A 13,823-nucleotide genomic window follows, 5' to 3' on the forward strand; every position below is an offset into this window, starting at 1 on the left:
TTTGAATTATCTTCAGCAAAATTTTACTTGTGTGTGATATTAATGATATTGATCGATAATTTTCACATTCTTTTGGGTCACCTTTCTTTGGAATGGACACAAATATGGGTCTCTGCCAGTTGGTTGGCCAGGTAGCTGTCTTCCAGATTTCTTGGCATAGATGAGTAGGCATTTCCAGCATTGCATCCGTTTGCTGAAACACCTTCACTGGTATTCAAGTCAGTATTCTATATACATAAAACTCATATTATTAAACGCAAGTTAATTTCAAAATAATAAGATTTTCTGGATTTTCAGATATCCCAAATCAGAACTGAAGTCTAGTCAGCCACAACACCATGCCTGGCACATAGTGGGTGGCCAGTAAACCTTTCTTGAATAGATAAATCTGAAAAAGACCATTGTAAGCTGAATTCACCCTTGGCCTTTTATATGTTCTTTTCTCTGTTTTGTCTTTTTATTTTACATAAAGCATCAAGAAATAGGGTCCAGCCATGTTGTACCTTTCTCATTTCTTTATGGGAGAAAAATAGGTTTCAGTTGTGCAAATGTTTTATGCCTTTTGAACAGTTAATTTACATCTACAGTTAGTGTGTCTCATACAAGCACGTTACAGTGGAAATAAGGCTGGGATCATTTTGTGTGTGTGTGTGTGTGTGTGTGCGTGTACTTGTAAGAAAAAGATATTACTAAAACTGTTTCTGCTATCCAAAAAATATGTATGTATAATTTATTTATATTAATTATGATATAAAATAAATTTGCTATTTTAACTAACAACTTTAGTTAATTTAGAAGTATGTTAAATCTGCAAAATAAAAATAAGATTTTACAGTTTATTTTTTTCTTCCTATTCTTATAGGCCAGAAAATACCCCATTGCAGCACATGGTATAGGAAGGCAGGAGTTAGCAATCTCTTGGGCCCCTCTTCCTTCTAGCTTTTCCTTCTTTTGCTTTTCAGAATGATTTCTCTTTTCATAAAGAGGAAAGGGTTGAGTGAATAAGAATGTCTTTGATTTTTTGGTAAGGAGCATCATTCTTTTGCTTTGGTGCAGATCTTCCACACTGCTCACATGTTTATTCAGGTTACTATTACTGTTTCTCATTTTTGTTTCTTTCTTGCCTTAAATGTTTTCTCTGTGATACTGACTGGACAGATTCATCCAGATTTACATAGGTGACCTGATGTTATAGTTAATAGTTCAGTAGACTCACAAATCCAGACATAGTTAGATGTCATTGTTTACTAGAAGTGTGTTTATAATTATAAAAAAAAAAAACAGTTGCTGTCAAGTCAGTCCCAACTCATGGTGACCCCATGTGTGTCAGAGTAGAACTTTACTCCATAGAGTTTTCAGTGGCTGATTTTTTTGAAGTAGATCACCAGGCCTTTCTTCCAAGGCACCTCTGGGTGGCCTCAAACTTCCAACTTTTCAGTTAGCAGCCGAGCGCATTAACTGGTCCACTAGCCAGGGGCTCCCTTATAATTGTAGCAAACCTCATGTTTAGTGAGGTTTAGTGTTTGATGTTTCTTCAGGTCGGCACTCACACCATGCAGATGTGATGATTGTCAAGGCCTCTGTCTGTGTAATCCGGAACGTTTTATCTGAGCTAAAGAAGCTTCTTCATGGCACACACACATTTTCTCATGTGTAATAATAGAGCAGTCCATTTAATATTAACTAACCAATTACAGAACTGCCGCCTCTCAATATCTCCAAGTACCATTTCCATTTCCTTTTCTGAATCCGCCTGTGCTAGTCCGTGTACTGCTACAATTGTTATTTGAATTATCTTCAGCAAAATTTTACTTGTGTGTGATATTAATTATGTTATCATGAGATTAAAATGAATCTTTGAGTTTCAGAAAGTTTTTTTATTTGGAGGGTAGGGTGGTCTAATAGAGACCAAATGAAATTCAGCTAAATTCCTGCACAGCCTATGCATCTTTTTTTTCCTAATGGGCTTTGAGGATGCTGCTTTTTTCTTTGCCTCTCAGGTGTGACAGATACTATCTCTCTCTCTTTTTTTTTTTCCTCTTAAGTAAGACAGCTTATGTAGAGCTCCTCTTGTTTGTATGTGTGGAGGAGAAAAAACAAAACAACACTGTCTTACTTGTTGGGACTAAGTGGCGCAATCCATAGCATACCTATTTCTGTGCTTGTATTTTATGGCAGCTTCATTCTTTTGTTCTTGGTTTATTTTTACAGGACAGTTTGAGGATAAGAAAGACAATGCCTAGTCTCATGTACCTATTTAGGAAGGATTCTTATGATAGAAAACAAATAAAAACTGATCAGTTTTTGCCAGTTTTTAGAACATTAGGTCAGCATGGGTGGCTCATCTCTGTGATCGGCAAACTGCCTCTGTCCATACAAGTCATTGTGGAGCCTAACTCATGGCAGCGATCCCCTCTTTTCCCCAGATTCTTGATACTGATCACTAACTGAGTATTAAGCATTTGTGATGTTTATGTAATAAGTGCCCGGACGATTCCATCAAGGAAATGTTAGTGATGAATGAAATGCTCTAACATTAAATTTCAGCAGTTTGGATGTATTTAAATAATGTTAAATGACTTAAGGGAGCTCTGGTGATGCAATAGTTAAGCACTCAGCTACTAACCGAAAGGTTGACAGTTTGAACCCACCCAGTGGCTCTGGGAGAAAGACGTGGCAATCTGCTTCCGTAAAAGATCACAGCCAAAAAAACTCTATGGGCCAGTTCTTCTCTGTCCCATGGGGTCACTATGAGTCAATTAACTTGACAGCACCCAACAACAACAAGAAGTGACTGTGTTTAGAGCCATTTCGTTTTCATTCTTTGTCTTTAAAAATAAAATATTTAGCGAGGTACCTGGGTTCCTGTTACACTATAATCTCAGCAGTTGTTCTAAATCGTAACTACCTTTTTAAATTAGATGGTGTTTATCATACCTTACTCTTATGCTTCAGCATGTCTCTTGTTTGTACGTTCATCTATCATATGTGCTGGGTATGACGCTATGGGCTGGACTTGGTGGTGAGAAATGGAGAACAGTTTACAAGGCTTACGGTGTTTTGGGAGAAGAGACAGGGATTCATCAACCACCCAAGTAATATGAGCACTGTGATGAGTGCTGTGATGAGGTGGGTGGTTTTGTGAGAACTCTTGGTAAGAACCTGACCAAGTCTGAGGATCCAGTAATGGAACTCTGAACAAGTGCAGCTTGAGTTGAGGTCTGAAAGGGGAGTAGCAGATGGCAGAAGAGCATTCTAGGCAGTGGGAACCAAAATTGCAGAGGCCCTGTGCTAGGAGGACGCCTGGGCCATTCTGGAAAGGCCAGTGGAGCAGGTGGGCGGAGAGGTTATGTGTGGTTAATAGATGACTCCACATGTGGATACAATGCCCCAGTGTTCTTCCTCCCAAAATTTCCTTAGTTCATCTCTGTTGTCTTACCATGATGTGTAATAATTAGAAATGGCATTTGTAATTTCATTCATAGATTAATGTGCTGGGTCACAAACCAAAGGGCTGCTTGCTGTGTGAGGTGTTTTCAGGCTGTCATTCTGTAAAGCCTTCTTCATCGAGCAATGTCTGATCACCTGTAGGCGGAGATGAGGCGGGGAGAGGAGAGTAAGCTGGCGATAATAGCCAAAGATGCCATATCCTTTCTTTCACCTGTGTGCCCAGTTCTTCCTTTTAACTTTCCTTTCTTCTGGGCCCTGGTGCTCAGGACTCCACAAAAAGACTACCGGTGTTTTATAGGTGTTTTTTATAAACGAAGGAAAGAGACTATAGAAACATTTAACTTAGAAAGCGTTTAACAAAAAGACCCATTCCAAGTTAAAATAGAATAGTTACAACTGGCCTTCACTTCTCTAGTGAAAGGTTTTCACTTCATCTTATCTTTTCCCTTTTGACCTGCCTGGTCTGTCTGCTGACTCTACAGACCTAGGCTGAGCAATTCTTGTTGGCCCCTCTTCAGAGGAAGGCTTTTCTACTTGGCCTGAAGTTGGAGGTATTTAATTTGTTGTTCTCTGGACTTGTCTCATTCTCCTCGCAGTGGGGCCAACCTTATCTTTTTTTTTCTTTTTTTTTTTTTTTTTTTTTTAATTGTGCTTTAAGTGAAAGTTTACAATTCAAGTTAGTCTCTCATACAAAAATTTATACACACATTGTTATGTGGCCCTAGTTGCTCTCCCTGTGACAGCACACTCCTTTCCACCCTGGATTTCCCGTGTCTGTTCAGCCAGCTCCTGACCATCTCTCCCTTCCCCGTCACTCAGTCCGATTCCTCAACTTTGCCTTTGAAGTTCAGGGCCCCTAGATTGTCCTATATAATCGATTCACTTGTTTTTTCAGGTCTTTGTTGTAAGAGGGACCACAGGAAGCATCTGACTACTCTGCCATCTTAGCCCCTCCTTCCCAACTTTGTCTTGAGAATGGCTGCTTTGTGCACTGATTAGCTTCTTTCTGGTCTCTGATGTCAGGAAAGAATGTTATTTTCCTTTCCTTGTTCCATAGATAAGACCTGTGGACTTCCTCATGGGAGGGAGTTCTAAGTTCTAGTTCTGATTATTCTCCTTGTTGCATAATTTCTGGCAGGTGGCTGACTTTAAATCTCATAAAGTTCAGGTTATATACCCTACTTAGCATTTAGACTCAGCTCTCCTGATGTGTTGGAGCAGGTGTTGTTTGCTGCTTTGCTCTTTAGACTCTAATCTGCTCATCATCTTTAACCACAAGACCTACTCTGATGACTAAGAGAAGAATGCCTCTTGCTGTATTGAAACTGATGGGCTCTTCTCTTGTTCCTGCTCTGCTGGTTCTTTGTTTTTCCTGTTTGGATGAGTTTCTGACACTTGACAAAGATGTCTTATCGATGACTCACATATGCTGTCTGGCTAGACTTAAACCTGTCCTTTACCCTAGATGTGAACTAACAATCCCCTAAGGCGATCCTCTATGGAATATTAGAAGGTAGGGCCTGGATTATTATAATACCTTAGATATACATTAAAACCACATAACTTCTGTCAAGTGAAGAGATTTCACTTAGGAGATGAGAAGTTCGTCTGGGAGCTTGGTCTAGTTCAAAGTTAAAATAATCTGTGTGACATAATTTGTAATCAGGCTTCTTGAAGGATAAAAGTTAAATTACTTGCTGGTCACATGGTTCCAGTCACTCTCTTCCCATGCTCTGTGGAATAAATTCTGCCCTAGTAGTCTTCCTATTTTTGCTACGATAGCTAGCTAACATTTATTGGATACTTACGTGGTAACCACCAACCTAAGCACCTTGCATGGTGTATCTCATTTAAAATCCGTGAAACCAAAAACAAGCAATAATTTTCTGAGGTCTTTTACATGTAGTGGAAGCAGATGATATATAACTAAAGTTCAGTTTGTTCTAGAGCTTTAAAAATTACTTTCAAAAATGTTTTTAGTATAACTCTCAGTAAGAATTGTATATATAAGCATGTGGGTATCTGAAACAAAAGTTTTGTGGAATGATACTAAGGTTTGTTATATGACATACTTTTCTATTCGAAACCATACTATTTTATTAAAACAAACTGGTACTGATTCCCTAAATGGATTTTACTACCCACTACCCACCTGCAGGATTAATATAAGAAATAGCAATATATTCTGATGTCATCTAGGGGACCAGAAATACCCAGACTGGACTAACTCCTATGCTTACTCTTTGATTATACTTTATAAAATTAGCATATCTGTATAGATAAGGAATAATAGTCATATTAACTGGCCTTCCTTGTAGGCGTGTGGATATTATCCTATCACTGACAGCATTATATTTCAGGGTAGATCTTGAAATGTTCTTTTTGATGATTAACGCAACACCGTTCCTCTTAGATTTGTCATTCCCAACATAGTAGACCACATGATTGTCTGATTCAGAATGGCCAACACCAGTCCATTTCAGCTCACTAATGCCTAGGAGATCGATCTTTGTGCATTCCATTTCATTTTTGATGACTTCCAATGTCACTTCCAATGTTTCTAGATTTCATACTTCTTACGTTCCACGTTCCTGTTATTAATGGATGCTTGCAGCTGTTTCTTCTCATTTTGAGTTGTGCCAAATCAGCAAATGAAGGTCCTGAAAGCTTGACTCCATCCGTGTCATTAAGGTCAACTCTGTTTTGAGGAGGCAGCTCTTCCCCAGTCATATTTTGAGTGCTTTCCAACCTCAGGGGCTCATCTTCCGGCACTGTAACAGATAATGTTCTGCTGCTATTCATAAGGTTTTCACTGGCCAGTTTTTTCAGAAGTAGACCACCAAGTGCTTCTGCCTAGTCTGCCTTAGTTTGGAAGCTCCACTGAAACCTGTCCACCGAGGGAGACCCTGCTTGTACTTGAAATACCAGTGGCAAAGCTTCCAGTATCACAGCAACACTTAAGCCACTGCAGTACAACAAACTGACAGACGTGCGGGCTCAAGCATAACAGTGATTGTGAGGGTGGCACAGAGCTGGGTGGTGTTTTTGTTTTGTTTTACCTAGGGCTACTATAAGTCAGAACCGACTCCATGGCACCTACCAACAACAACATAGATAAGGACTGAATGGAAACATGGGAAAGGATAATACTCCAAATGTTTATGGAGCATTTGCCATGTGCTAACCTCCATGCTGTGTGCTGAAGACACAGGATTGAATAATTATGGGTACATTTTCCCCCTTTCAGAAAAAAGGGGAGCATTTGCCCTAGTGTATACATTTTGCATAACTGTTTAAACTGGCGTTTTTACCTAGCAACGATATTTTGAAGATCCATATTAAATAAGGCAGGGCAAATGGAGGCAAAAACAAAATAATTACTTAACTAGGGTTAAGTTAGACTTTCCCTGCCTCCAGTTTTCCTTCATCCATCCCCTTCTTGGGTTAGCAGGTCAGTAAGATCCTGGAGCAGAGTGGGCAAGATTCCTTTACAAATTTCTAACAAAAATTTAACAATCTTTTAGTGTAGGATATATTTTAAAAAAGAGTTCATTTTTCTCTTTAGGAGGTAGGTCAACAGTGAGTAGTACTGGCCGTTCCCTAACATGAATCTGCTGCTTTCTACTAGGTGGCTGTCTTATTAATTCTGCTCACACCCCTGGTGCACATCTTCCCCCTGTCCTAAATCTCACAGTGGCTGCAGTAAAGGGAATTTAGAAGGGAATCAAAATATAAGAGATTGTCTCTGCCATTTAAATATATACACAGGTAGTTGGTAAAATAGAGGGTCAGCGAAAAAGAGGAAGACCCTCAACGAGATGGATTGACACAGTAGCTGCAACAGTGGGCTCAAGCATAACAACAATTGTGAGGATGGCACAGGACCAGGCTGTGTTTCGTTGTGTTGTGCATGGGGTCTCTATGAGTTGGAATCGAATCATCGGCACCTAACAACAACAACTGATAGTTCCCAACTTACAACAAGGTTCCAACAACTCCATCCTAAGTTGGTTCTGACGTAAGTCAAATGAATACCTCTTTTATTTTTTAGTTTTCATTATTACTGACTTTTATTATCAGTATCTTTATAAATCTGATCTTTGAACATCTGAGTGAACATCTGAAGATGATGCCATCAGCAAATTACATGCTGCAACACTGTTTGTAGTACATATTACTAACAGTAAGATGCACAATGAAACAGATGGTCATAAGTGTGGTTCGTCATAACTCGAATACATTGTAAGTCGGGGACTACGTGTGTGTGTGTGTGTGTGTGTGTGCGTGTGTATTTCCTCCCCTCTTTCCATATCTTATTATCAAATAATCTTGTATAAAGCTTTTAGGCAATAAAGTCACGTTAACTGTATGAAACTCTCACGTATCACTTATCTCCACACAGATTCATAGTTATATTCTGTACTTTGGTTTAGTTTTGAATATGAGATTTGAGAAAGCCTTTAAACAAATCTTCTCAATGCTATGAACTCTAGGATATCATGGTAGGACTAGCCTAGGGTTGATAAAAATTAAGCTCTACTTTTATTAATATGTTTATCTTACGTTGCTTAGCCTATTCTTAGGAGAGTCCTCTGCCCAATGGCTTGTTGATGTCTGTTAGAATACTTGAGCTAGAAAATACGGGTTTAGCTCTTGTTCTCTATTAACAGGCTGTGTGTAAGAACATGATGTAATCTGTCCAGCCATTAGTCTTCTCTTTAATGTGAGAGTTTTTAAAGCTGTTTCATTCAACTTTACTTTATAAATGTTGTCGGTTCCTTATAGTCGTAAGGCGAATTTACCAAATGGGCTTAAATTTGTTCTTTCCTCAACAGGGTTAGTCATCTCATTTTAGTGGAGCCTTGGGGTTTTCCTGAAAGACCTGACCTTGCTGATCAAGACAGACCAATTCCTGTTTGGATCAGAGCCTTGGGAGCTGTATTGACTCCCTTTAACCCTTTAGCTGGCCTCAGAATTGCAGGACCCTTTGGTGAGTGCTTTATGTTTTAGAGAAGCAAAATGTTTATAGATTATCAGTAGAGGACTGTTTACCGATACCATCTTTGTTCATCAAAGTCTTAAAAACCAACCAACAAACACAAAAAACTGAACCCTTTTTATTCCTTTTCCAATAATAAGTACGGCCATGCACAAAAATGAACAAAACAGGCTTTTCTCCTCAAAGAGTCTTTATATTGCAAATATCACAAGTAATTAGAAAGCAGAGAAGGAAGGGCATGCTGAGGATGGGATTAGTTATTTTTGAAGATTCTGAAAAAGCCAAGCAAGCAGATTATCCCTCAGGAAGTGTCTACTCCGCTCAGTGCATGGGGAAAAGAAGTGGAACTTGTTGACCTGTTGGTGCGCATTAAAGAGCAGTTGGGCAATTGGTTGTATACAGCTGATGGATCACAAAGCTTGACTTGATTGACTGTGGGAATAACAGGTATTACCATACTCATCAATCCCTTCTTTGCCCCTTAATCTCAAAATATTAAGAAGATAAAATCACGCTTTTCCACAAAAATTTTAGGGACTCCCAATTTATATTTCCATTTATGTTTTGAGGTACTCGTGTTTAGTCTCTGATTTAAATTCATCTGTCTCTCAGCCCTTGTGCCTCAGCCTTATAACTATGGGGATTTTCGTACCTGGTTGTCACAGATGCTGATGGTCTGGACCTCTACCTTTCCCCCTTATAATTTGTATCAGTTACTTGCCTTCAGCTTCAAGTAACTGAATACCTAAGTGGCTTAAACCATGAAGTCTTTACTGTTTGCTTAACAAGCAGTCTGGAGGTAGGTGGTTTCAGGGTTTGTTCTAATAGCTGGCTCATCAATGTCACAGCTTGGGTGTGTGTCTGTGACTCTCTTGTTCTTTTTCCTCATGGTTGTAAGATGAGTGTGGCATGAAGCATCATCTCACAAAACAGCACCTTAAGCAAGAAGAAAGGAAAGCAGTCTTTCTCTCCATAATGCTTCCCTTTGTCAGTGAAGAAAACCTTCCCTGGAAGGATCCAGCAGACATCCATCCCCTTATTTCTGCCCACCCTTAGTCCTTCCATCAGCAAAGAAGAATAAATTTATCTAACTGACCAATCCTGATTTATTCCCAGGGGCTGAGGAAGGGGCCTGCTTTCCTGGGCATGTTGCTGCCTAACTAATATTGTACAAAAGTAGGGTTCTGTTAGCAAGAAAAGAAGAGAGGCATAGGGCAAGGGGGTGGGAGTGTGGGAATAACTGCTGCATAGACAACTATAGATTCTGCTCCCTTCTGCCCAGCCCTAGCCCCTCTTTGCCTTCCTTGCCTTAATGCTATCCCTGCAAGGGGACTTTAGCAAATGGGAGAAGCTCAGGGTTGAATTGGTGACCACACTCCCTCAGTGCTCTTATAAATGGTATCTTTTCCCTGTCCCCAACTTTCTTCCCTCTCCCTAGTAGAGCCACCCCTTCTTAGGTGCTTGATCCTATTCCCTTGATGAACTGTTGAAGAGATTCATTTAGTCCATATGGTCCTGAAATAGAAATGGATTTTATTGGATGACAGAGAGCAACTATGGGAAATATGAAGTATGAAAAGAAATTAGGGGGACAATGATGGAGGAGGGAGGATGCCTAGGGAGGACTTTTAAAGACACATCCTCTGTCTCCCACCATTGCTTGCACTTGTGTGTGTGTGTGTGTGTGTGTGTGTGTAGAGGTGATGTAGGATATCAGCTGTATCATAAAAATTCTTGTTGCAGCTGTGTACTTCCTTCAGAGATGGAAAGGTAAGACCAGGAAAGAAAGAAAACCTTGCTAGAGCAGTGGGTGAATGGCAGTAGCAGAAAGGAAAACTGACAAATCCCTGGGGCCCCAGAAGAGAAAAGAGTGACCAGAAGGTGGCTGTGGCTCCTCAGCCTCTTTCCCTTTAGGGCCCTTGCCCCTGCCTCTCAGCTCAGGGGTGGGCCTTGGAGTCACCGGGGACGGCCTTAGCAGGGAGTGTTGCTGGTGTCCCAAGCAGAACCTCTGAATTTATTTTCCCACAGCAACATTTATATACCCCAGCTCACTTTGTTTAGATGCTGATGGGTTGCAGTTATGGAGGAAGTACAAATTAACATGTTGAGTTTATTTGTGAGCTACTCTACTCACCTGCTGTGTTTCACAGAATTTATTTTTCCCTAGAAACAAGTTGTAGAAAACTAACTTCTGTGGTTTTGAGCTCTTAAAGCACATCTGTAAGTTAGTATACAACCCTCTTTAATTCTTACTTTACTCTTTCCTTTAGGGGATTTGAGGAGAGAGCTTTTAGGATCTATGCTTTTTTCCATCTAAAATGCATTTGAATACATGTATATATGCATGCACATAACACTCATAAGACAAGCAAGCACTAAAACTTTCTATATTATATAGTCTACAAGTTAATTATAACTTGAAACATTAATGTTTTTATTTCATATTTAATAGGTTTAAGTTTAGTGCAAAGTTTAAGACCTGATTTCAAGCGGAAGTATTCTTCAATGTTTCAAGATGATACTGTGACAGAATACATCTACCACTGTAATGTACAAACTCCGAGGTAACGTTTATGATTCTAAATGTACGTGTTTGCTTTTTAGACTTTTTGACACATATGTGAGTAGTCCAGAAGATTTTATCATTAAATGATTAAATATAAAAGGACAAGTGTCTAGTACTTATACCCTCATCTTAATACCTTCGTCCATTCAGGGGATGCCTACTATATAAAACATTGTGCTGGGTTCTGATGGGGCTTAAAAAAGTTAAGACACACTTTCTCCCCTGATGTGCTTATGGATAAGTTGAGGAAGCAGTGGTCTTGATTATCTCTAGGAGATGATCTGAGTTGAGGGATAAAGAATAATTTCACACTAAAGCAACATTTCCCAAACTGGGTATGAATGTTCGACAGAAAGAAGTGCTGGATTAAACAGAAGTAAATGGTTTTCTCTACTGTGCATCATCTTAGAACCTTTATTTTGCCAAAGTGCATTAAATCTCTCAAGTGCATGGGAGATGGTGTACAGCATTTTTCCAAGTTCATTCTGCAATTCGAAGTTGCTCTTCCACTGAGCAACTCTTAACATCTGTAGAAGATGGATGTAGAAGATAAGTGAGTGAACAGGGTTGGTGGAGGGAGAGGGATAGAAGGGATTCTGCATGTATTTCGACAATGATTAGAAAGAGAGAAAGAAGAGAGTAGCCAGAGGGAGCAAGAGGGCCAGACAAAGATGTTCCTTATTTAAAATATATATATATGTATGTGTGTGTGCATATATATGTGTGTGTGTGTATGTATATATGCACACACATACATATACATACGTATGACTTGAGGATGTTGGGTAGAAGGTACCAGTAAAGAATACAGATCCGGAAGATAGTGGGGAGGTAAGAGGAGGCTGGAAGAGCAAGGTCCTAGAGTTGCTAAGGAGAACATCAGGAACAGAGTGTGAAGATGAGAGCTGCAGTTCTCATGCTTTGTTGTGCACTGAGATACCAGGGAGCTTGTCAGAAATGCAATTCCCGAGCCCTTATTCTGAGATTCTGACTCAGCAGTTCTGGGCTGCATCTTTAACCAGATGATTGCAGTACAGATGGACCCTGGACCACCCCTTAAAAACTAGAAGTGGTACCTCATCCTTTCCAGGATTGAGACTTGGGTGAAAGACAGAGAAGCTAGAAGCAGAGACAGCCTCCTTCAGTTTTTTTTTTACCCCTTGCTCACTTTTCGCAGAGAATATGTAACCTACTTGATTAAAAGATGGAGTCTGTGGAAGCTGTTGAGGTGTAGCCGTAGCTTTTTAATAAAATAGGTTAGAGGTTCTCTGCCAAGAGTGAGAGAAGCTGTAGGGCCGGGGTCCACAAGCGATTGCTATTTTGTGACTCTCTAGGCTGTTGGGTCTGGTCTGTACATTTTTATTGACTTGTTCCAACAGTTTTCAGTGGTCTCTCCCAGGAACATCATTCTTTTCCTGCATCATCTTGGTGTTTTACTTTTCACCTGCACATATTTCATGGTCACAGTTTGTTGCTTTTCTTGTGGTGGAACTTGAATTCTTCATATAAGGCAACTTATAATTCTGCCTACTACTGCAAGACTAGCAGAAATGACAGCAAAAAGGACCTATCCTGGCAATTTGCAAAAGTACTTAATGTGAGTTTCTTCTAACTCGGTAATGGCTTTGCCATTCCAGGTAAAAAGGCTGGTACCATGATCCATTGGAAAAGTTACCTTCTGTATCAGTTTGAAATACCTAACTCAGAGTGAAAAAACATATTTTAACTATCTCCACAGAAGTAATTTAATACTTTAATGATAGAGAATTGTTGTTGTTAGTGGTCGATCAAGTTGATTCCAACTCGTGACCCATGTGCCAAGTAGAACTGCTCCGTAGTGACCTTTCAGAAACAGATCACCAGGCCTGTCTTCTGAGGTGCCTCTGGGTGGGTTCAAACCACCAACCTTTCAGCTAGTAGTCAAGTGCTTAACAGTTTGTGCCACCCAGAGACTCCACGATAGAGAGGGTTCCATGTTTTGGTTTAGAAGAAGAAAACTTCTTAAAATCACTATAGTTCAGAGTAGCCTTGTTTATCTAACATTGTTATATCTTCTGTGGGGTTTGTTCCTTTAACTTTGTAGTAAATTATTTTCTGTTTAAGCTGAGGTGGTTCTTAAATGAGAGAGAAGCTAAGTGTGAGTGTGTTTTGATAGAGATGGGAGTACTGATATATACCTTCCCAAAAATCACGTGTCACTTCCTCCTTTCTGTTTAAGTGGTGAGTCAGCTTTCAAAAATATGACTATTCCTTATGGATGGGCGAAAAGGCCAATGCTCCAGCGAATTGGTAAAATGGATGCCGACATTCCAGTTTCAGTGATCTATGGCGCCCGATCCTGCATAGATGGCAACTCTGGCACCAGCATCCAGTCATTACGACCACATTCGTACGTGAAGACAGTAGTAAGTGTCTGGCTTGGTTTTGGTGTTCAGTTGTAGATGAAGTCTGTCTTGATTTCTTGGCCTTAATGGGGTTGCAGGTTGTCTCTGTGATTTCTGAGCTATACCTACAGCCTCAGTCAGAGACTTGATATGTCATGTGATGGGAGTGGGGTCTGACCTACCTTTCCAAACAGCGAATCACCTTTCTTAAGAGCTTTTTATGTCCCTAGAGCCACAACATCTTAGGGCTGGGAGAGAGAAGGAGGGCCTGGTTCCGTAGGCCCTCGACCAGCCACACAGGCAACCAGCCTCCCCACCGACAAGGCAGCACGTTCTCACTTTGTTCAGGTTCTGTGTGGGTTCTGTCATTAGTGTTCACTTCAGACAAAAGTGTTGGTTTTTTTTGCATATTGACGTTTTTATT

General features: G+C 40.1%; 1 protein-coding gene across 1 annotated transcript in view; it reads left to right on the forward strand.

Annotated features, from left to right (window-relative positions):
* The window catches only part of ABHD5 (abhydrolase domain containing 5, lysophosphatidic acid acyltransferase), a 32,292-nt gene that overhangs the window by 17,081 nt on the left and 1,388 nt on the right, over window positions 1-13,823 (forward strand). Inside the window, exons 4-6 of the mRNA XM_004368441.2 lie at window positions 8,286-8,440; window positions 10,902-11,013; window positions 13,234-13,420. Coding sequence (XP_004368498.1) covers window positions 8,286-8,440; window positions 10,902-11,013; window positions 13,234-13,420 — 454 coding nt within the window. The remainder of the gene's footprint in view (window positions 1-8,285; window positions 8,441-10,901; window positions 11,014-13,233; window positions 13,421-13,823) is intronic.

Source organism: Trichechus manatus, unplaced genomic scaffold (genome assembly GCF_000243295.1).
Source record: "Trichechus manatus latirostris isolate Lorelei unplaced genomic scaffold, TriManLat1.0 scaffold00001, whole genome shotgun sequence".
Taxonomy (NCBI): Eukaryota; Metazoa; Chordata; class Mammalia; order Sirenia; family Trichechidae; genus Trichechus; species Trichechus manatus.